Source organism: Lepus europaeus, chromosome 19 (assembly GCF_033115175.1).
Source record: "Lepus europaeus isolate LE1 chromosome 19, mLepTim1.pri, whole genome shotgun sequence".
In the NCBI taxonomy this organism is placed as follows: Eukaryota; Metazoa; Chordata; class Mammalia; order Lagomorpha; family Leporidae; genus Lepus; species Lepus europaeus.
Window position 1 is genome coordinate 53,702,014 of NC_084845.1, and position 21,039 is coordinate 53,723,052.

General features: G+C 56.7%; 2 protein-coding genes across 2 annotated transcripts in view; one reads left to right on the forward strand and one right to left on the reverse strand.

Moving 5' to 3' along the window:
• The first annotated feature begins 2,385 nt into the window (after nucleotides 1-2,385).
• Nucleotides 2,386-11,175, forward strand: PLEKHG4 (pleckstrin homology and RhoGEF domain containing G4). Its single transcript, XM_062176716.1, has 21 exons — nucleotides 2,386-2,447; nucleotides 3,065-3,160; nucleotides 3,230-3,353; nucleotides 3,443-3,536; nucleotides 3,627-3,701; nucleotides 3,782-3,898; nucleotides 4,061-4,159; nucleotides 4,248-4,396; nucleotides 4,554-4,692; nucleotides 4,786-4,902; nucleotides 7,168-7,350; nucleotides 7,573-8,078; nucleotides 8,153-8,399; nucleotides 8,910-8,999; nucleotides 9,082-9,303; nucleotides 9,396-9,566; nucleotides 9,662-9,839; nucleotides 10,230-10,346; nucleotides 10,475-10,711; nucleotides 10,798-10,913; nucleotides 11,085-11,175. The coding sequence occupies exons 1-21, from the start codon at nucleotides 2,423-2,425 to the stop codon at nucleotides 11,088-11,090; spliced, it is 3,108 nt and encodes a 1,035-aa protein (XP_062032700.1). The 5' UTR covers nucleotides 2,386-2,422; the 3' UTR covers nucleotides 11,091-11,175.
• A 609-nt stretch (nucleotides 11,176-11,784) lies between these two features.
• Nucleotides 11,785-21,039, reverse strand: part of KCTD19 (potassium channel tetramerization domain containing 19) — a 31,602-nt gene continuing 22,347 nt past the window's right edge. The window contains exons 7-16 of the mRNA XM_062176030.1: nucleotides 20,180-20,340; nucleotides 17,725-17,828; nucleotides 17,097-17,239; nucleotides 16,812-16,895; nucleotides 16,495-16,609; nucleotides 15,544-16,171; nucleotides 14,071-14,262; nucleotides 13,747-13,901; nucleotides 13,334-13,435; nucleotides 11,785-11,951 (exon numbers count right to left, since the gene is read on the reverse strand). Of these exons, the coding sequence (XP_062032014.1) occupies nucleotides 11,838-11,951; nucleotides 13,334-13,435; nucleotides 13,747-13,901; nucleotides 14,071-14,262; nucleotides 15,544-16,171; nucleotides 16,495-16,609; nucleotides 16,812-16,895; nucleotides 17,097-17,239; nucleotides 17,725-17,828; nucleotides 20,180-20,340 (1,798 nt within the window). The 3' untranslated portion in view covers nucleotides 11,785-11,837. The remainder of the gene's footprint in view (nucleotides 11,952-13,333; nucleotides 13,436-13,746; nucleotides 13,902-14,070; nucleotides 14,263-15,543; nucleotides 16,172-16,494; nucleotides 16,610-16,811; nucleotides 16,896-17,096; nucleotides 17,240-17,724; nucleotides 17,829-20,179; nucleotides 20,341-21,039) is intronic.

Sequence of the window (21,039 nt, forward strand, 5' to 3'; positions counted from 1 at the left end):
TCTGGCTTCTGTGGACTCACAGAGGCGGAGCCTCAGGAAGGCAGGGGTGCTGTGACGCACCTCAGGCACCCCCGAGCGTTTATTCTGCGCCAGGCCACGTGCTGGAAGGACAGAAGTGGACAACATGTAATCTGTTTCCATGAAGCTTACAATGCACATTCTATGAGGAGTGGAGAAACCAGGGCCAAGCGCTGCCCCTCAGTGTGTCCCCGAACCTGTCTGCTGTGCCCACAGGTGCCAGGGTCTGCTAGGGCCTGTGGCTTGAGGCCTCTTTGCCTCTGGCATTGGGAAGGGTATGTGCCCAGCAGCAGGTCTAGCCCAGCTCTTAAGAGTGCCTGGGCGGGTGGGGGGTGGGGGCGCTAATGGGTAGAGGTAGCAGCAGAAGGGGAGGGAGGGAGCAGGAGCTGGTGACTCAGTGGGGGCGGCCCTGGGACAGAGCTGGGGAGGGAGCATTGGACCCAATGCTCACTGAAGCTAGAGGAGGGTGGGGAGGGAGGTCTGGCTAGGGGTTGGGGACGGAGCAGGGCACCTCTGAGGTTCCTCTCTCAAAGCCAGACCGGTCCATGAAGAAGGCTCCCTGGTAGCTGGGAGTCTGGATTCTGGGGGCTGGGCTGGGTGGGAGGTTGCTGTTTTCCCACCGTACCTAGTCCTGATGCTCAGGTCCACGAGGAACACTCTCCCACCTTAGAATGAGGGAAGCCAGTCTACCCGCTCTCCCCCCGCCCCGGGGACCAGGGGTCTGGGCGTGCTGTGGGACTCAGCACCTTCTCCTCGTCACACGTCCCATCTCCTCACAATCTCCCCACAAATCTGGGGGGAAAGGCAGGCCAGGCCCACACGTCCCAGAGGGACCCCGAACGTCAGAGCTGGGAGGGCTCTCCCTGCTTTCCAAGGGACTTTCCCCAGTTCAGGATGGCCTGGCTGAGGGTGAGAGAGGAGGCAAGGCAGGAACACTGAGCCGGAGCGTGACATCTGGGGTCTCCCTAGTCCTCACGGCAACCCCGGGAGAGAGGAATGACTTTTTTTTTTTTTTTTTCTTTACAGGTGAGGCTCAGAGAGAAGAGTACCTGGAACCTGGCAGAGGTAAGTGGGGGAGCCGGGCCTGGGCTAGTCCACTGGCTCCAGGATCCCAGCCTTACTGGACTTCGTGGGGGAGGGCAGAAAGGCGTGGCAAGGGGCAAAGGGGTGGAGGGTCTGGGCCTGGCAGGCCTGGGTCAGCTCCCACCACAAGACCTCACCATCCCCCCGCCCATCCTCCAGCCTGAAGAGCAGCCCCTTCCCAGGGAGTTGTCTCTCAGCACCTGGGTCTGGGGACTTAAAGGAAGATGGGGCTTCAATACAGGGCCCCTCACTTCCAACCCCCGGGAGGATTCCCCGTTGGCCCCCAGCAGCCCCAAGCAGCCGGCTGGGCTTACGGCGTCTCCAGGGGTTCACATTATTTTTTTTTTCCCTTTGGGCCTGCCTTGAGGGCTGTGAGGAGTGAGTGGTCTCGTTTTGCTGGGGCAGTGAGGGCAAGGCAGCGCCCCTCTGCCTCCCCTCCGCCCCCTGGCAAGCACAGACGCCCCGGCCAGCACCGCGACCACCCGCTGAGGGCTCCCCACGCCACTCACCCTGGGCACCGAGGGGCCCGAGACGCCGAAACGCCGAGCGCGGGGCGCACCGAGCCCGCGGCAGGGCGGGGTGCAGCGAGCCGCGCGGCCCGCGGTTGGCGTGCGGCGGGCAGGGGACGCTGCCTGGGCCGGCGCCTGGCCTCCCCGCAGCCGGACGCCGTCTGCCGTCGGGACCCGCGCGGTGGGCTGTAGTGCCGCCCTCCGGCCCCCAGGGGGCGGCGCGGCGTCCTTGGCGGCCTCGCCTTCCCTCGCCCGTGGCCAGGAGGCGGCGCCCTGGGACGCCGCGCGCTCACGCCGTCGCCGCCGTCGGGGCTGCTGTCGGTTCGTTCGAGGCCCCGCTTGCGCCGCCACTCCAGCTCCTGGGTTTCCCACGGGGCGTCCCCGGGGGGCGTGAGAAGGCGCGCTCCGGTCCCGCGCAAGGGCCAAGGCCAGGCTGGGCCGGCCATGAGGCAGCACGAGGCATCGCCACGCGCACCCACGGGCGTCTGACCGGCTTAGTGTGGCCGTGGGGGCGCGTCCGAGGGTGGGGGTGGGGCCCGCCCCCGCCCCCGCCCCCGCCCCCGCCCCCGCCCCCGCCCCGGGCAAAGGCTCCTGGGAGCGCGACGCGGGCTGGGCAGCACAGGAAACCCCTGACGTGCTTTCTCCTCCCCAGGTCCTCGGGTGGGCTGGCACCAAACCCAACGTCTCCTACTGCCTGTGCTCGCCGAGTCCTACCAGAAGGCCGTCCCGGTTCCTGAATGAGCTGGGGCCTCCACACCGCGGTCCAGCCCAGCCCCCGCTTGTCCTGAGCAGCCCCATCCTTACGGAGGGTGATGGAAGGGCCCCTGGAGGATGGAAGTGAGTCCCCAGAGCCCCGGAGTCATGCCACCGACTGGCAGTGTGCTGTGTGCAGTTTCAGGGATACCCGGGAGGAGGACCCCAAGCCCCCAAGACCCGCAGTGGGGGCAGCCCAGGGCAGAGGGCCACAGGGCAGCCCCTTGTGCGGGGAACCTCAGGTATCCCCAGGACACATGGCTGCGGCTGGGCCGGGGCTCAGCCCGAGCGGCGCAGTAGGAGGCCCCTCAGCCCGGGCGGAGGAGGTGGCCCCTGATGGCGATGGTGTGGAAAGCCTCCTGTGCCCCATGTCCTGCCACCTCAGCCTGGCACCGGGTGAGGGTGCCAGCCCAGGGAGAGGCTGCACAGGGGACTCGGGGCCAGACAGGGCAGTGCCAGCCAGCTTGGGCCCTGGGGGATTGGACAGTGACTCTGTGGACCTTGGAGACCCTTTCTTAGAGACCTCATCAAAGCTGCAGCAGGCAGGTAAGGGAGGCTGGGCCAGGGCAAGGGAGTGGGACGCCCTGGAGGTGGGCGTCAAGATCCTCGGGGAGGTCTCTGGCCTGCTCGGCTGAAGTGCGGGTCTGCGGAGGGGTCTTTGGGTAGTGGTCCAGTACAGACCCAGCGTTTCCTTTTCCAAGACTCCAGTGAATGCCGTCTTCCTAAGCTTGCCGATTGCCTCCTGGCCCGAGACCTCACCTGGGAGCTGCTGGCCAGTGGCATGGCCGCCTTGCCAGGTAGCTTGGAGGGTCTAGGAGGTGGGAGAGGTGGGATAGCCCAGCATGTTCACTTCCTCCTCCCCGCAGGGACTCGGGATGTAGAAGGCCGAGCAGTGCTGCTTCTGTGTGCCCACAGCCCCGCCTGGCTTCATCCCACATGCAGCAGCCCTGAACTCGTCCGCCTCCTTCTCTACTTGCGAAGCATCCCCAGGTTTGGGAGAGGAGGTTGGGGGACTGAGCCTGACCTGGGAGATGTCAGGATCAGAGACCCAGGTGCTGAACTGAAGCATACCCCTTTAGGCCCCAGATACAGGCCTTGGGACTGACCGTGCTAATTGATGCCCGAATTTGTTCCCCGAGCTCTTCCCTCTTCTGGGGACTCAGCCAACTACAAGTGAGTAGAGGATTGTAGCCCCCCCCCCCCCCCCCGCCCCATTCCATGTGTGTAGAGTTAGGAGCAGGGCTGAGCTCCGATTCCTTGCAGGAAGCAGACCCAGGGGCAGTGCATCACGTGCTGCTAGTGGGAAAGATGCCGGAGCAGGTGCCTTCTGAGCTGCAGGTGCTGAGCCAGGTTGGCCCGGGGGGAGGTGGCGGTGCTTCCCCACCCAGGCCTGGGTCACAGCACCTTCTTCTCCACAGCTGGCACAGGTGCCCTCTCATCAGAGCCTGCTGACACACATCCCCACTGCAGGGTTGCCCACTTCGCTGGGAGGATGCCTGCCTTATTCTCACCAGGCCTGGTTGGATTTCCGGATGGTCAGTGCCCTGGGATTGGGGGGATAGCGGCTTATACAGGCCACATGGGCCAGTGGAGGAACCTCTCCTGGGCCGGCTTGAGCAGGACAGAGCTGGCTGAAGTGCCCTGGAGTCCATGAGGGCTGCCACACGCTGCTCTGGTCACGCTTCCTCTGCTCACAGCGTCTGGAAGCCCTACTGCAGAGCTGCCAGCTGGTTTGCGCCCTGCTCCAGGGGGCCATCGAGAGTGTGAAGGATATTCCCCAGCCCATGGAGTCTGGGGTGAGTGTCCCCTCCCAGCATTTCTAGAGTGCTCCCTGTCTGCCTCCTCTTCTGCCGTGTCTACTTCCACTGTCACTCTCCATCCTAGGAAGCTGGTGGGCTGCTGCGGCAAACAAGGGTCTTAATGCAACGGGTGCTGGACTCGCCCCAGCTATCCTGGCTACAATGCCAGGGGGCTGTGGAGCTGACATGGCTGAAGCAGGAGGTCCCAGGGGTGACCCTGAGCCCGGACTACAGGTAGGCACAAGCCCAGCCTAGCCTGCCATATCCCATGTGAAGGACTCAACCAGCTGGCCAGAACTGGACAGGATTCAGGGTCTCAGGACAGGGTGGAGCATGGAATGGAGCAAGAGGATTGGCAGAGCATGAAGTAAGACCATGTACCCTGCACCAGGCCGGCTGTGGACAAGGCCTATGAGCTGTATGGCTGCGTGGATGGGCTATTGCACCAGCTGACCCTTCAGAGCAATCGGCAAATACAGATGCTAGAGCTGATCCAAACACTGGAGGCCCAGGAGGGCAAGCTGCACCAGGTGGGACTGCTTGCCGAGGGGCCCTGCCCTTGGTCTAAGGTATGGCCCTAACTCAGCAGCTCACCTCACCTTTCCCTGCTTGTGCCCCACTAGATTGAAGTGTGGCTGCAGCAGGTGGGCTGGCCAGCGCTGGAGGAGCCCAGGGAGCCCTCGCTGGACAGGCTGCTCCAGGCCCAAGGCCCTTTTCAGGAGCTGGACCAGGTTGCTCAGGTAACTTTGGTCACTTGTTCATTCTGCAGATACTGTGTCCTCTGGGCCAGAGACTAGGAAGTCAGGAGTGAGTAAAGGAAACCGATCCCTTGCTTCTTGGTCAGCCAAGGAAATCAGTTCTAATCAGAGGTTCACAGTTATATATGTGTTTGCAAACTGGAGAGAAGCAGAGCGGGTGGTTTGACCTGTTCCGTAATGAAGACCTGACCTAGCAATGATGTCACCCAAAGTTGTTTTTTTTTTTTTTTTTTTGGAATGACTTTTGAACTGAGAGTTGAAGGACAAGCTGGGGTCAGTCCAGCTGAAGAGGGTTGAGGCTGGGGTTTCATTCTAGGCTGGGAAGACAGCATGTTCAAAGATCCTGTGGCAGGGGTCGGGGGCCAGTGAAGGAGCATTGCAGAGAAGGGAGAGTGGGATGAGATGAGGTGAGTGGAGCCTGGAAGACTGGTCAGTGGCCAGGTCACTGGGCCCTGTACCAGTGTTAGTTTGTTGTTGTTGTTGTTTGTTTTTGTTTTTTGTTTTTTTTTTACAGGCAAAGTTAGAGAGGAAGGTCTTCCTTTTTCTGTTGGTTCACCCTCCAAATGGCTGCCACGGCCGGCACGCTGCGCCGGTCCAAAGCTAGGAGCCAGGTGCTTCCTCTTGGTCTCCCATGCGGGTGCAGGGCCCAAGCACTTGGGCCATCCTCCACTGCCTTCCTGGGCCACAGCAGAGAGCTGGACTGGAAGAGGAGCAGCCAGGACAGAATCCGGCGCCCCAACCAGGACTAGAACCCAGGGTACCGGCGCCGCAGACGGAGGATTAGCCTAGTGAGCTGCGGCGCCAGCCCCAGTGTTAGTTTAAGAAAGAGAATTGCATAATAATATCTGTGTTCTAGGATTATCTAGTACGGCCTCAGTTTCTAGTTAGACAGTGATGTGAAGAGTCCAAAAATGAGGCACTTGCAGGGTCCATGTGGGAAATCGGAGAGGTCTATGAAAAGTTCATAGAAAATGCATTTTATAAAAATACTATGCATTGATTTTAAATTTTTTCTGCACCAAAAGAAACTCATGTTTCAGTTCCATTTCCATGAACTTTTTGAAGTGCCTTGTAAGGCTTCTCTCAGTAACCACAGAGGATCGGTTCCAGGATCCCCCTATGGATGCCAAATCCAAGGACATTTAAGACCTTTTATAAAATGGCATGGTATCCTCATATAACGTACATGTATCATCCCCTATAGTTTAGTCATCTTTAGATTGCACATACATAATTTACCTAACACAGGTTGGTGCTATGGAAACAGCCGTTGCTCTGTATTGTTTAGGCAATAATGACAAGGAAAAAAACTTGCACCTCTTCAGTACAGGTTTTTAGACTCACGAACACATGCATGCAGAACCCCAGGATGCAGAGGGCTGACTGGAATGTCGTCTGTGGCAAGGGAAACAGACTGGAAAAGTGGCTGGGGAAGGTGCTTAGCCTGACAGCTAAGATGCTGGTTGAGATACCAGCGCCCCACACGGGAGTACCTGGGTTTGATGACCTGACTCCAGCTCCCATTCCTGCTCTCTGCTAATTCAGACCTTCCCAGGTGATGGCTCAAGTAATATTGGGGTCCTGCCATCTACAATGGGAGACATGGATCGGGTTCCCGGCTTTGGCCTGGGCTGTTACAGGCTTTTAGGGAGTGAACCAGCAGATGGGAACAAGATCTTGCTTGCTTGTTCTCTGCCTCTCAAATTTTTTTTTTTTTTTAATTAACGAGTTGATAGAATTTGATGGTCAACCCATATGGGAGGGCATGGGAGAGGGAAGTTGTTAAAGATGAGTGGATGCTGTTCTCTGAGAACCAGAGAAGGGCATTCATGAGTCCAGTCCTGGGGCTGCTTTTGGGTGACAGGGAGGTCCTTGGATCTTGGACCTGGAGCTCAGGAGAAGTCTGGCTAGAGTGAGCCACTTGGTGCATATGGGTGTGTGGGTGACACAGTGTGGTCACACAAGATTGCCTGGGGGGAGAAGTGCACTGGCTTCAGGAGCCCCAGTGTTTAATGGCCCGGGGAGAGAAGGGGAGCAGGAGGAAGAACCTCCAGAGGACAAGGGGAGCCCAGCAGAGAAGGCGGAATGCTGTTGAGGTAGAGTTGGGGGCCTGAGAGGAAGGAGGAGTGGGAGTGGGTGGCGGGATGGGCTCCACCATGGGAGAGCCCTGATGGCTGACAGGCAGTCATCACTGGAACAGAACTGGGTTCAGAGTTCGGGATGGCTGAGGCCAGTCTGTCTCTCCAGGAGCAGATCAGGCGAGGGGAGAAGTTTCTGCAGCCCCTGGCTGGCTGGGAGGCGGCCCAGCTGGGTCCTCTGGGGGCGCGCTTCCTGGCCCTGCAGGCCCAGCTGACCGACTTCTCTCAGGCTTTGGCCCAGCGGCGCCAGCGGCTGATAGATGCAGAGCGGCTGTTTCAGTTCCTCAAGCAGGTAAGCAGGCAGCCCTGACCCAGCTCTGTGGTCGGTGGGGTTAAGCGGGTGACTGTCCTGCTCTGCTCTCTCCTTGTCTTCAGTCTGACCCTACAGTCCAGCCACTGGGGATGTGGCCTGGGGCCAGCATCCTGTGTGGATGGGTGGTGGGCAGAGGAGCAGAAGGCTCAGTGGATTTGGTGGGGGTCTTCCTCTAATGTCTGTCTGGCCTTGGGGTTGCAGGCTTCGACGTGGGCTGAGGAGGGACAGCAGGTATTGGCCGAGCTGGAGCACGAGCGCCCTGGGGTCGTGCTGCAGCGGCTGCAGCTGCACTGGACCAAGCACCCTGACTTGCCTCCTGCCCACTTCCGAAAGATGTGGGCTCTGGCCACAGGGCTGGGTTCAGAGGGCATTCGCCAGGAGTGCCGCTGGGCCTGGACACGGTGCCAGGACACTTGGCTGGGCCTGGACCAGAAGCTAGAGGCTGCACGGAAGCCAGCACCAACGGGCAGCACAGCTAGCCTGTGTGCCAGCAGGGTCCCCGCTGGACCTGCTATCCCTCCTCTGAGGAAGGCCTACAGCTTTGATCAGAATCTGGGGAAGAGTCTCAGTGAGCCTGGCCACTACTGCCACCGTGTGGCCGTTGTGACCGCCTGCCGCAGGACGGAGGCTGGAGGAGGTGCCCAGCCAGGTTCATCCCCTACTATGCCTCTACCAGGCCCTAGCTGTGACCCCAGGAGCCCTAACAGGTGCAGGCAGTGGACAGGGCAGGGAGGGTACTGGCAAGTGAATGTCTTAGGTCCTGACTCCACCTACCTGGCAGGCTACAGCTGGTGCTGGCAGAGATGGTGGCCACGGAGCAGGAGTATGTACGGGCTCTTGACTACACCATGGAGAACTACTTCCCAGAGCTGGACCGCCCTGATGTGCCCCAGGGCCTCCGTGGCCAGCGCGCCCACCTTTTTGGCAACCTGGAGAAGCTGCGGGACTTCCACTGCCATTTCTTCCTGCGTGAACTGGAGGCTTGCACCCGGCACCCACCCCGTGTGGCCTATGCCTTCCTGCGCCATGTAAGCCATACACTCTCCAACGAGCTTGGGGCTAGGAGGAGAAGCAGAAGGAGAGATGCTTGAGTTACTGGCAAGGAGGCTTCTGCTTGAGAGAGAGCAGGTAGCTGTGAGGAGCTCATGTTTGAGCAGAGGCCAGGGCAGGAGCGGAGAGGGTTCCATCCAGAAGAAGGAGCCCTGGCCATGAGGGAAGAAACTGGTGGACCTGGCTGAGTGTAGTGAGCAAGAGAAGGGGGGTGGGGTCTGAGGAGGTGAAACCAGAGATAAGCTCTCAGAGCCAGGGGAGGTTGTCTGGGGAGGCAGGGACCTCTGCAGAGGGCCTGTGGGTAAGCCCCTCTGGCCGGATCACCCCTCATTCAAAGCAGGGCAGTTTGGCTTTGGGGGGGGAGACCTCTCTGGAGCTGTCTCTTGGCACTTTGGTCCTTTCAAGTTGAAAGTTGGTCTGGCCCAGGGGGCTACCCTTTAGGGGCATCCAGCCCCCTCATCCCTAGGCTGAGCTGCTCGTCCTTGTAGAGGGTGCAGTTTGGGATGTACGCACTCTACAGCAAGAACAAACCTCGCTCCGATGCACTGATGTCCAGCTACGGCCATGCCTTCTTCAAGGTAGGTGAACCTGAGACTGCAGGAGGAGTAGGGTAGGGAGAGGACCCTGAAAGCCCTTAGTGGTCTCCTACTCACCCGGCAGGACAAGCAGCAAGCACTGGGGGACCACCTGGACTTGGCCTCCTACCTGCTAAAGCCCATCCAGCGCATGACCAAGTATGCGCTGCTGCTGCAGGAGCTGGCGCGGGCCTGCGGGGGCCCCGTGCAGGAGCTGAGTGCCCTGCGTGCGGCTCAGAGCCTCGTGCACTTCCAGCTGCGACATGGCAATGACCTGCTAGCCATGGACGCCATCCAGGGCTGTGACGTGAGCCATCCCAGGCTGTGGTGGGCAAGAGCTGTGGGGGTGGAAGAGGAGCGGAGGAGGGGCTGGGCACCCATCATACCCCAACTTTGCAGGTTAACCTCAAGGAACAGGGGCAGCTGGTGCGTCAGGATGAATTCATGGTCCGTGCTGGGCGCCACAAGTCCCTGCGCCGCATCTTCCTCTTTGAGGAACTGCTGCTCTTCAGCAAGCCTCGCCGTGGGCCTGCGGGTGTCGACACGTTTACCTACAAGCGCTCCTTCAAGGTATTCCCACCCAATCCCGGTTCCTGCCCCTTGCTGCACAGCCCTCACCAGCCCTATCCCCTGCTTCACCGAGAGCCTCTCTCCTGGCCACACAGATGGCAGACCTTGGCCTCACCGAGTGCTGTGGGGATCACAACCTGCGCTTTGAGATTTGGTTCCGCCGCCGCAAGGCCAGGGACACCTTTGTGCTTCAGGCCTCCAACTTGGCCACCAAGCAGGCCTGGACAGCTGACATCTCCCGCCTGCTCTGGAGACAGGCCGTCCACAATAAGGGTGGGTCCCTGCCCCCTACTTCTCATCACATTCCCCTCTGTGGGCAGCTTACAGGGAAAGCCCAAGGTCCAGGAGACACTTGGCAAGTGAGGAGGCGGCCCATGGACAACAGCCAGGGCAGCGGAGAGAGCCTCAGATGGCCCTGCTGTCACTGTCCCTGACTCGATGTAGTTTTAACCTCTCTGAGTATCAGAGACCATATCTCTAAAAAGGGAATTATGTCTCCTGCCCCATGAGATTGCTGGGAGGAGAGAGCCTGCCACCAGAAAGGCCGAGATGGTTAATCTGCTGGATATGGGTAGACAGGAAAGGCTTATTTAAAGGGGGGTAAAGGCCCCAAGGGTTGTGCTGCTGTCCAGAGGGGCTCCACTTCTGCCCTCTCTCATCCAGAGGTGCGCATGGCTGAGATGGTGTCCATGGGTGTGGGGAACAAGGCCTTCCGGGACATTGCCCCCAGCGAGGAAGCTATCAGCGACCGCAGTATCGACTACGTCCTAAAGTGCCGAGGTAGCAGGCAGACTGCCGGGGGGTGGGGCATGGGGAGTGCAAACCGCGGAGGCAATGTGGACCTCCGTCTGCCCTGGCCCACGCTGGCCGCAGGGCCTCAGGGCAGCCTGACCCTCTCTCTCCTGCAGAAGTTCGCTCTCGCGCCTCCATTGCTGTAGCGCCGCTTGATTATGACAGCCCTTACATGGGGGCCTCGAGCTCCCTGCCCGGAGACCCTGCCTCCTGCTCTGTTCTGGGGCCCCTCAACCTGCACCTGTACGGAGATCCAGCTCTTCTGGGCCTCCACTGGCCCCTGAATCCCCACAACTTCCCAGAGGAAGCATCGTTGGAGGCTGAGGCAGAGCTGGGCAGCCAGCCCTCCCTGAGTATGTCCCAGCTTAGCCAGAGGCAGGAGGTGTGGCTTGGGGTCTTGGCCCTCCCTGGTGACAGCTCATGCAGGCTCTCTCCCTAGCTCCTGAGGATTCTGAGGTCTCATCCCAGTGCCCATCAGCCAGCGGCTCCAGTGGCTCCGATAGCAGCTGTGTGTCAGGGCAGACCCTGGGCAGGGGCCTTGAGGACTTATCCTATGTGAGTGCCACTTTACCCTAAACCCACCAGCCCCTCCCCAGCCCTGCTCAGGCCTGTGGCTGCCTTTCCTTTGGGTGAAACTGGGGGTGGGTAGGCTAAAGCCATTCCCCCAAAACTCCTTTGGGTCCAGAGCCAGGGAACCATGTATTCATGACTGGCCTGGCACCACAGGTCTGAGCCTGGACTTGAAGGTGAGCCATGAACCAGCAGTCTGTACTTCCACGGAGCACCCTCTGGATCTGCTGTGACTGCACCTGTGACACCTGCACACACCTGCAGCTCTGCTGACCACCCTTTCTGAGGTCTCTGGCTACTGACTGTCATGGGACTTCTGCAGCGGGGTTGGCAGCTGAGCCTGGATGAGCACCCTGTCCCCAGGTTGCTGGCCTCGTGTCCCTATCTCTCCTCTGCAGCTCCCACTCCAATTGTGGTTTAGGAATCAGCTAGGGCAGTGTTTTTCCATGCTATAGGTTGGTGAGGCATCATGTGCTCTAGGCAGTGTTGGGGCTGTCCCTCACCCCAAGGAGGACATAGGTGGGTTCCCAGCAGCTATTTCCCAATCCCTAGCCTTAAAGCCAAGCTCCCCAAAGCACAGAAGCCAGCCCACCCCTTCTGGGCCCTTACCTCTGCCTGCTCTGGCTTCCAGGTTTAACCTCTCTTTCACAGGACCAGTTTGGTTATTTTGACTTGATGCCTTTTGAATTGCTTTCAGTTCGAGTTGTCTAAATTATCTCATGATTGTTAGGCCTTTGGCATCTCAAAGAAGGAGTGTAGTAGGCCCTTGACTCGTGATGTACTTTTATTTGTTTATAATAAAGATATACTGATATGTACCCTTGGATGGGCACATGCATTTGGGTGATTTGTCCAGTTAAAATGAGCCTTGGAGGGTGGGGGTGTGCACAGGTGGTATATCCAGGTACCTTAGCCCTCTTGTAAGTACTTGCCCAGGACAGAATAAGAGACAGACCTGGACAGGCCCCTCTGGATGAGCAGGTCCACGCAGCGGCCATACTTCCTGGCGAAAGGCAGTGTGAGCTGCAAGGAAAGGCAAGTCTCACCCCTGACCTGGCCGGCTGCCTGCTCTAGCCCCATGTGGTGGAGGGCCAGGGCCAGGGCATGCCCTGTGGTTGGGACCTTTGTGTGCTAGGGCTCGGTTACACCCAAAGGCATCTCGCAGGGATGCGGCTAGGAGTGCTACAGGGAATTGAGCAGAATGACCAGAGAGTCAAAAACATTTCTTGCAATGGTTTTCTACTTTCTAGTCATAGATGCTGATTTCGCCTTCATAATTTCACCTTTATAACAGAGGCTTGCTAGCGATTGGGCACTATGTATTTGTGATGATATTATAACAATATACTTGTTTAATGAGAAATTAGCTAAATCCTTCCCACCTACAATGCTAACATAATTTTAACAATTCAGGAAAAAACCTAAACTCTTGATCATTCCTTTGTTCTTATTCAATATTTTCTTCCTAAAGAATGCCTTAAAGCAGCTTAAATATGAGTGTATAAAAATGGTGATATCGCTGGCACCGTGGCTCACTTGGCTAATCCTCCACCTGAGGTGCCAGCACCCCAGGTTCTAATCCTGGTTGGGGCGCCAGATTCTGTCTCGGTTGCTCCTCTTCCAGTCCAGCTCTCTGCTGTGGCCTGGGAAGGCAGTAGAGGATGGCCCAAGTGCTTGGGCCCTGCACCCACATGGGAGACCAGGAGGAAGCACCTGGCTCCTGGCTTCAGATCAGCGCAGTGAGCCAGCTGTAGTGGCCATTTGGGGGTTGAACCAACGGAAGGAAGACCTTTCTCTGTCTCTCTCTCACTAACTCTGCCTATCAAAAAAAAAAATTTTTTTTTTTAAAATGGTGACATCATGGCTTAGCAGGGCAAGGTGGTATCCCTGATTGACAGCACATGAGCCAGGCTTGGGCTCAGGCTGTGCTTGCCCAAGGTGGCTGAGGTCATTAGTAATGAAGGCACAGTTGGTATCACTGGAAGAAAACTTTAAAAAAAACTGGTCTGGGGCTCGTGCTGTGGCGTAGTAGTCTAAGCCTCCACCTGTGGTGCTGGCGTGTCCCAGCTGCTCCTCCTCCCATCCAGCTCTCTACTTATGGCCTGGGAAAGTAGTGCCATTTGGGGAGTGAACCAGCGGATGGAAGATGTCTCTCTCTGTATCTCCCTCTCTGTAACTCTGCCTCTCAAATAAACAAATAAATCTTTAAAACAAAAAACAAAACCAGTAGCCTGAACACTGCTTTTTGACTGCTCTGGATTGGTTAACGCCAACCATTGTTTCTCCCACCCTGGGACCAGGGTCCAGTGGCCTATCTGCCTCCCAGCCTACTGGGCAGTGCTGGCTTGGCCTTTGTACAGTAAGACTCAGGGTCGCCATTCCCAATGGGGTACAGGTGTCCTCACCTCCACCCAGCTGTACAGGCGTTCCTGGGTGTGCCGGTCATCCTTGAAGCCGGTGATGGCCAGCAAGTCCACCACAAACTGCTTGGGGCTGATGTGCAGGGTCTGCCAGGAGGGCCCCCAGTCAGGCAATGCTGGCGGCACCTCCCAGCCTCGCAGAGGGAGATGTGAGGCAGGGACTCTGTGGGGCCTGCAGGAGCCACGCGGGTCAGGGACGGGAACTCCAAATCTGCCTCTTGCTCCATGCTCAGTCCAGATGACACTGCCCTTCCTGCCACCCTTCTGCCCCGACCTCTTCCCCTTGACCCCCTTCTCTGTTCATTTGCTTCCTCTCATCTTGTACCACATACTGCAGGGCAAGGGGACAGATGGAGAAGGTATGGGGTGTCCCTGGGCTTGGGGCCTGTCATACATACCCACAGCCGGTTGGCCAGGGAGACCACCTTGGCTGTGATGGATTTGGGGTCCTTCTGCCTGATGGAATCCAGGATGATGTCAGTCAGGAAGCGGTGACACTTTTGCGCATAAAACATCTCTTCCCAGGACAGAGAGAAACTCAGAAAAGTCACTTCTGTGGAGGACAGAGGGTGGATATGGCCCAGAGGTAGGGCCTTAGAGACAGCCTGGAGGAGGGGAAAGGTGTGGGACTCCCAAGGGACCCACACTCCCTGAAGTGGCCTGGATAGGGCTCAGGCATCTGCACGAGGAAGTGCAGGCGCAGGCCTGGCTGCAGCACTCACCTCGGGGCTGCGGGAAGGCTGTGGGGGACGTGTTTCGGAGGTTGTCCATCTGGGTGGTGTAGATGATGCTGTCCTCAAAGAACATGCAGGAGCCGTCACTACCCACCACTGGGGGGTGAGTCACTTTGAGGATGATCCCTGGGCTGTCCACTTCAGTAGCCCCAGGCAGAGGCTGCTCAAGGGCAGGGCTTTCTGTGACAACGATGTGAGGAGGGACCTCTGGTGAGCACACACCTGTACAGTCACCCCACTTTCCAGCTGCTGTGGCTAGTTTTTCACAAGTGGCCTCTCTTCCCTTCACTGCCCTAGTAAAACCCAAACCCTGAATTTTGGAACTCTGAAGAACTCTCCAACCCCCAGTGTTGAACTTAAACTGGTACCAAGCAGGGGCTCAGGCATCTGTGCAAGGAAGTGAAGAGCCCAGCTGGGGGCTGGAAATCTATAAAGCAAATTTATAAAATCTATAAACAAAACTGTAAAGCAAACGGAGCTTTGGGGGACAGTCACTGATGCCAGTGTGCTCAGAGCAGATGTTTGTCACCCTGCAGCTTCACAGACCAACTCAAGGCTCACAGAGCTCACGATGGCCCCTGCAGGCAGGGCCTGAGCCTCTCAAAGGGAAGGTGACAGAATCCTGGAGGAGGAACTTTGGGGGAGCAGAGGAAACAGCCCGGCTGGTGTTCTCAGCAACTTCCCCAGGCCACCACTGCCCCCAGGCCATACGCATTCTCTCAGCCCAGTTCCCAGGGACCCCTTATCTTGTAGGCTCTTGCACTTGGCTGTCTCAGCATCTCGCTATGTGTGCCTTCCCTGAGTTCTGCTCCGTCTGCCCACCTCAGTAAGGGCACATCCCGCTGCCCCTTGTAACCATCTGAGCTAGAAACCTGGCCCCTCCCTGGCCTGATCTACCCCCACCTCCCCATCCCCCCACCGCCTCGCCTTCCTCTGAGCCTAGAATGGACTCCAGGCTTTGAGCACCCCCCTCCTCCACTCCCAGAGCAAACTTTCTGTAATGCTCACCTGACTACGTGACCCCTTGTTTAAAAGCTGTCTACTCCACTTAGGGTGGGAACAGAGCACTGCATTCCGAGCTGAATCCTGAAGACCTGTCCTGGGTGAGTCCTGTCTTCAGCCTCGGCTCCTATCACACCTGCACGCGAAGCCTGGCCTCCAGCTAGCCCATGCCCTGTGCTCCACAAACACCTGGGCTTGTCCTTTCTGCTCCTGCTGACACCGCAGCCTTCTGCCTCCTTTGTACTCCTACTTCCCAGGCTCCCTCGTCCCACGGCTCTCATCACTTCCCCCTCAAGCCTGGCCATGGTGCCAGTCATTGCAGTCTGCTGCCTGGCCCAGAGCAGGTCTTGGTGGGTGGGGGGGTTTTAGTCTCCCTTTTTCACTAACTCTGTGGTGTTGGCCAAGGGGTTTGCCTTCTCTGTTGTACACAGACTTAGTTCGAGGATGGCAGGGACTTACCTCTCTCCTTTGGCCTGTGCTTGCCCCAGTCCTTCAGAGTGACAGCTCTTTTCACAGGGAAGTATGGCTTAAAGGTTGGCTCTGGTCCCTTGTCTTTCACGCCTGCTCCAGCCCCTGCCTGTGGGCCTGGATCCTTCTCTGAGGCTGTGCAATGGGCTTTCCAGGCAGCAGAGGTGCTGGGTTGGGAAGCAGCCTCACTTGCCGAGGGGAGCTGCGGGGCCGCCTCCTCCGAGGAGCTGCCCCGAGGTGCTGTCAGGGGCTGGAATTCCCACTGTTTGCAATTCACCATGTCCCATTCCCTCACTAGGGAGATGAGTTTTTGCATGGGGGTGACTGGAGGGTCTTTGGTTTCAGGTTTCTGTGTGAGGTTGATCGTGGTGCACTTTTTCTTGGGGGGACTCTCAGGGTGGCCCCCCCAGTGTCTGGGGTTGGCACACAGCCCCGAGCAGTGTGAGTATGTGCTAGAACTGCCTGCTCTCTTGGCATTTCGGCACAAGGACATCTGGATGGCCCGGGTGTACTGTTCAGCTTCCTCCATCTGGGTGGACCTGGTCAGATTCCCCTTGGCCTTGTTCCATGGAGTCCTGTCATTACAGTCTTCAAAGTCCACGGGCATGCAGGCTGCGCCCTGGGGAGGAAGGGGCATGTTGTGTCTCAACAACAAAGTCTTGCCCAAGATCTAATTAGCTGGCCTGCAAGACTCATCTGCTCACCCCTGACATGGGTCATCTGAGCTTTGCTCAGTCTGAGTGGGGACGGTGCCAACTCAGGGGCCTCTCATATCCAGTGGGGACATCATCAGAATCTCAAGGCACAAGTGGCCAGCACACTGGGTGGCCGCTTGGATGTGCTCTTTCGTTTTGCCACAGCCCTCAATAGCTGGGCCTGGCCCCCAAACCCTGTGGCAGTGGTCTTTGAGAACAACGGCAGTTAAAGAAAACTGTAACTTACTTCTTTGGCATCTCTACTAAACTCTACCAGTGACCCTGGCCCTTCTGTCACCACATGCAGCCTCCGGATGGGAAATGCTTCTTCATTTTCAGATTCCTTCTCCTGGGTCCATGATCTGCAGAAACCAAGGGGGTAGGCTAACAAACAGAGGCTTCCATCAGCTCATTGCCCGTTGGTCAAGCCTGCTAGTCAGTGGTGGGACAGAGGATCTGAAAGGGTTTCACTTAAGTCACTGGCAGTGCTGGGCCTGCTTCACTCCCTTATCCCCAAGAACAGGTCCCACTAGGAGCTGCAAATCTGGAATCCAGTTTTCTTACTTGTATGCCTCACATTGTGCAAGGGCTTCTGAGAGGGACGGAATGTGGTATTCCTCCACCTCCTGGCAGAAGAGGGGCCACTCCCTGCAAACAACAAGGAGATGTCAGATGGGCAGCTGGGGTGGGAGTGTGGGTACGGTGTAAGCCCACAGAGTTGCTGCCTTGAACACCAGTTCCCATGTGGGAAATGGTAAAACCTCTTCCCGGAAAGCTGCAAACAGAGGCTTCCCCTGTTGCAAAGGAGGGATCAGCCTCGGTGATATCACTACGCCTTGCTTCACTTACTTAAATTCAGATGGCAGGAACAGTTTTCCGAGTCTCAGGAAGTTGAGAACGTGTCGGAACATTTGGCCGTCCCCGTGGATGAGCAAGGTCTGCCCATATGTGATCCAGTACACTCTCTGAGGGTCGGACAGCAGTTCTGGATACTGGAGGGGGTTGACACCAGGTTCAGTTAGTCCCGAGGGCTGAGGCTTTAGTAAGGGCCAGGTCAGTCTTCTCTCACTGTATCTTCCCACCTTTGCTGCAGCAGAGGCTTTGGGGTTTCCATCTGCCTTGCTTTTTGGCTACAGGGAGCAGAGCATGCAGAGAGAAGCACATGTCTGCTTCAACTTTTGCTGCTCTATAGAGCACCTTCTCAAGGCATTGGGAACCCTACCTACCTCCATCTTGGCTCAGGACCCTAAGAAATGGCTTCCCCATACCCAAACTGCTGAGGGTCTTCCTAGCATGCTGTTCATTCCAGCATGCTGCTCATTCCATTTCTGCTCACAAGATAAGAGCACCAGGCTGTGGATCTAAGGAAAGTCCCTGTTCTAAGCAGGTGCTGGAGGCTGTGTGAGGGTCAGGTGACAGGCCCCAAAGCAGCTCAGGCAGGAAAGTCCAAGGGAGAGGAGGGCTGGGCCAGCAGTACCTTCAGCAGGGTCTGCAGGGTGGTGGCATACCAGTGGCTTCCAACATAAACTTTGATGATCTGTTGGGGGGAATACACAGTGATCTCTGCTGTCCACTCCTCATCTGTGGAAACCAATGACAGTGACACATCATGTGGCCAGAGGAAGTTAAGTAGAGCATTTTGGTCAGTACTGTATAGCATGGTAAGGATCAATATGTTCATCAGTCCCATGGCATCGCCTATTCGGATGCTGCAGGAATCCCTGATGCCAACCTCTGTGCTGCTCCTCAGAGTATCATGGGTGGTAATGGGCTTGCAGTGGCAGCTTTGAGGGTCAGCTCATGACTCTGGGGGTGGGGGAGGCAAGCCTACTTGAGCCACCTCCATCAAGAAAGCTGGCCTGATGATGTGATCTATCTACATTGCCAGCTGCCTCAGGTTTCTGGCTGGCTGTGTCCTGGATGTTTAGCTTTTTTTGGGATCACTCAGACTAGAGCTAGGAGTCCCTCTGGATGGGCCTATTGTTTGGTAAATATCATAAGGTCAGGGCTGGCATCGTGGTGTGGTAGGTTAAACGGCCACTTGTGATGCTGGCATGCCATACTGGACTTCTGGTTCAAGTCCAGCTATTCTGCTTCTGATCCAGCTTCCTACTCAAGCACCTGGGAAGGCAGCAGCAGGTGACCCAAGTACTTGGGCCCCTGCCACCCATGTGGGAGACCAGGATGGAATTCTTGGCTCCTGGCTTCAGCCGGGCCCTGCCCTGGCTATTGTAGCCATTTGGGGAATGAGTAGCAGATGGAAGGAAGCTCTCTCTCACTCTCGTTCTGCTTTTCAAATACATTTTTTTTAAATGTTTTAGGGTCAACTCATCAAATCACTGCCACTTCTGAGATTAACTTTCTAGCTATGTCTGGATATTGGGAGCTCTGTGCTGGGAAGATGAATCCATGACTGTTTCCCTGGGGGTGATTATATTTAGGCCTGTTTTTCATGTTTGGGGACCAGTTTCTTTTCTTTCTTTCTTTCTTTTTTTTTTTTTGACAGGCAGAGTTAGTGAGAGAGAGAGAAAGACAGAGAGAAAGGTCTTCCTTCCGTTGGTTCACCCCCTAAATGGCCACTATGGCCGGCGCCCACACCGATCCGAAGCCAGGAGCCAGGTGCTTCTTCCTGGTCTCCCATGCAGGTGCAGGGCCCAAGCACTTGGGCCATCCTCTACTGCCTTCTCAGGCCACAGCAGAGAGCTGGACTGGAAGAGGAGCAACCGGGACAGAATCCAGCGCCCCAACTGGGACTAGAACCCAGTGTGCCGGCGCCACAGGCGGAGGATTAGCCTAGTGAGCCGCGGCACCGGCCTTCTTTTTCTTTTTAAAAATAAATTTATTTATTTGAAAAGCAGAGAGAGAGGAGAGATCTTCCATCTGCTGGTTTACTCCACAAATGGCTGCAACATCAAGGACTGGGCCAGGCTGAAGCCAGGATCCAGAAGCTTCTTCCAGGTTTCCTACATAGGTGCAGGGGCCCAAGGATTTGTACCATCTTCCACTGTTTTCCCAGGCACATCAGCAGAGAGCTGGATCAGAAGTAGAGCAGCTGGGACTCAAACCACCACTCATATGGGATGCCTGTGTTGCAGGCAGCGGCTTAACCAGTTATGCCACAACGCTGGCACCCTACTAGGTTCTTTTGAAGCAAATTTCAAACATCTTGACACTTTATCAATAAATACTTCAGCAGATAGCCCTAAAAGATAAGGATTCTTTTTTAGTATAATGTGAGAAGCACAGAGACCAAGAGACAGCTAGACACGAGAGAGAGCTTCCGGCAGCTGGTTCATACCCCTAAATGCCCAAAATGGGGCAGGACTGGGTCAGGCTGAAGCTGGGAGCTGGAAACTCAACCCAGGTCTCCCACGGGTGGAAAGGAACCCAATTACTTGAGCTGTCACCACTGCCTCCCAGGGGCTACATTAGCTGCAAGCTGGAATCAAGAGCTGAAGAGCACACTGAACCCGGGTATTCTGATAAGGGGCACAGGCACCAACTGGTGTTTTCACTGCTAGGCCAATATCTGCCCCAGGATTCTTTTCTGTGATTTAAAAAAATTTTTTTTAAATTTATTCAAGAGGCAGAGTCTCAAGGGGGGAGTTTCTACTGAGCTTTGTACTAAGGGCAGGGTGTGTAACCAGAATATACAATCAGCACCTGGGGGCAAAGCAAGGTTTCCTTGGGAACCCGTGGGCCTCAGAGACTGGGTAGCAGCCCTGGCTATTCTGCCCAAGAGTAATTGTGGGCTTAGCAATGAGAGGGGGCACTTAAAATGAAGGTTTCCCGTTAGGGAGAATCCACAAATGTCAGTTGGCTTCCCCCTCCTCTCCCATCTTCGGTTTCTGGTTGCACCCAACTCATCTTTTCTCTCCAGGCCCCCAGACCCGCCCCAGTGCTAAATTAAAACCCAGAAGCTCCTCATTTACTCAGCACATCCATGGGTGCCAAAGTCCTCGGCTCCAGATGAGTCTTCAGAGCCACTTTCATTGGCTCATAGGTGATGTCCCTCTTGTCCAGGAAAGCACACAGCTCATACACCTCGGAAATGGTCTCGGTCAAGGGCAGCCGACAAGTCCCCAGCCAGTTCCTGCCCAGAGGAAAGGTCTGTCACAAAGAACCTCAGCAGCACACCCCAAGAGACCTTTCTGTGTCTGGGATGCTCTGTCGTAACCCCACCTCAAGTTTGGCACCAGGAACACCAGTTCCCCGATTTAACAGGCAATCTGGCCATACCTTGAAGGACGCTGGCCCAGCCTTTTGGAACCCAGCTGGACCTACTTCAGAAAAACCCTTGCACATGGACTAACGTCAAGGCTCTGGGTCATTTCAGAGTCCAGAAGCCAGGCCAGGGCCAGGCCACTCAATTCCTACCCCCATAGGAAATGTCTAAGAAATTTCCAAAACTGTGGCAGCCTGCTGGGGTCTTGAGAGATTACTAACATCCTGTGTGCCCAGGAAGGACCCTGGGGTCTGACCCTTCCCCTCCTTCCCCCTCTTCCAAGGCACTTGTCCTTTGTGACTTTAAGGTGCATGTCTCTGGGAGAGATGAATAATGGTATGGGCCAAAAGGGGTAAGACAGTGTTCAGGGCCAGCGGGTCCTCTCCCCAGGGCCTCAGGAACACCCACTTCTACTTTAGTGCCAGCATATTCATATTCAGTGACCCTAAGAATTGTTGCACTTTTCTGAAGTTTACCCTTTTGTAAAACTGGATTAGGATCCATACCCCTTGCATAAGTGGGAACATTCTGAACTCATCCTTCAAGGCAAGGGTCAGGTAACACCTC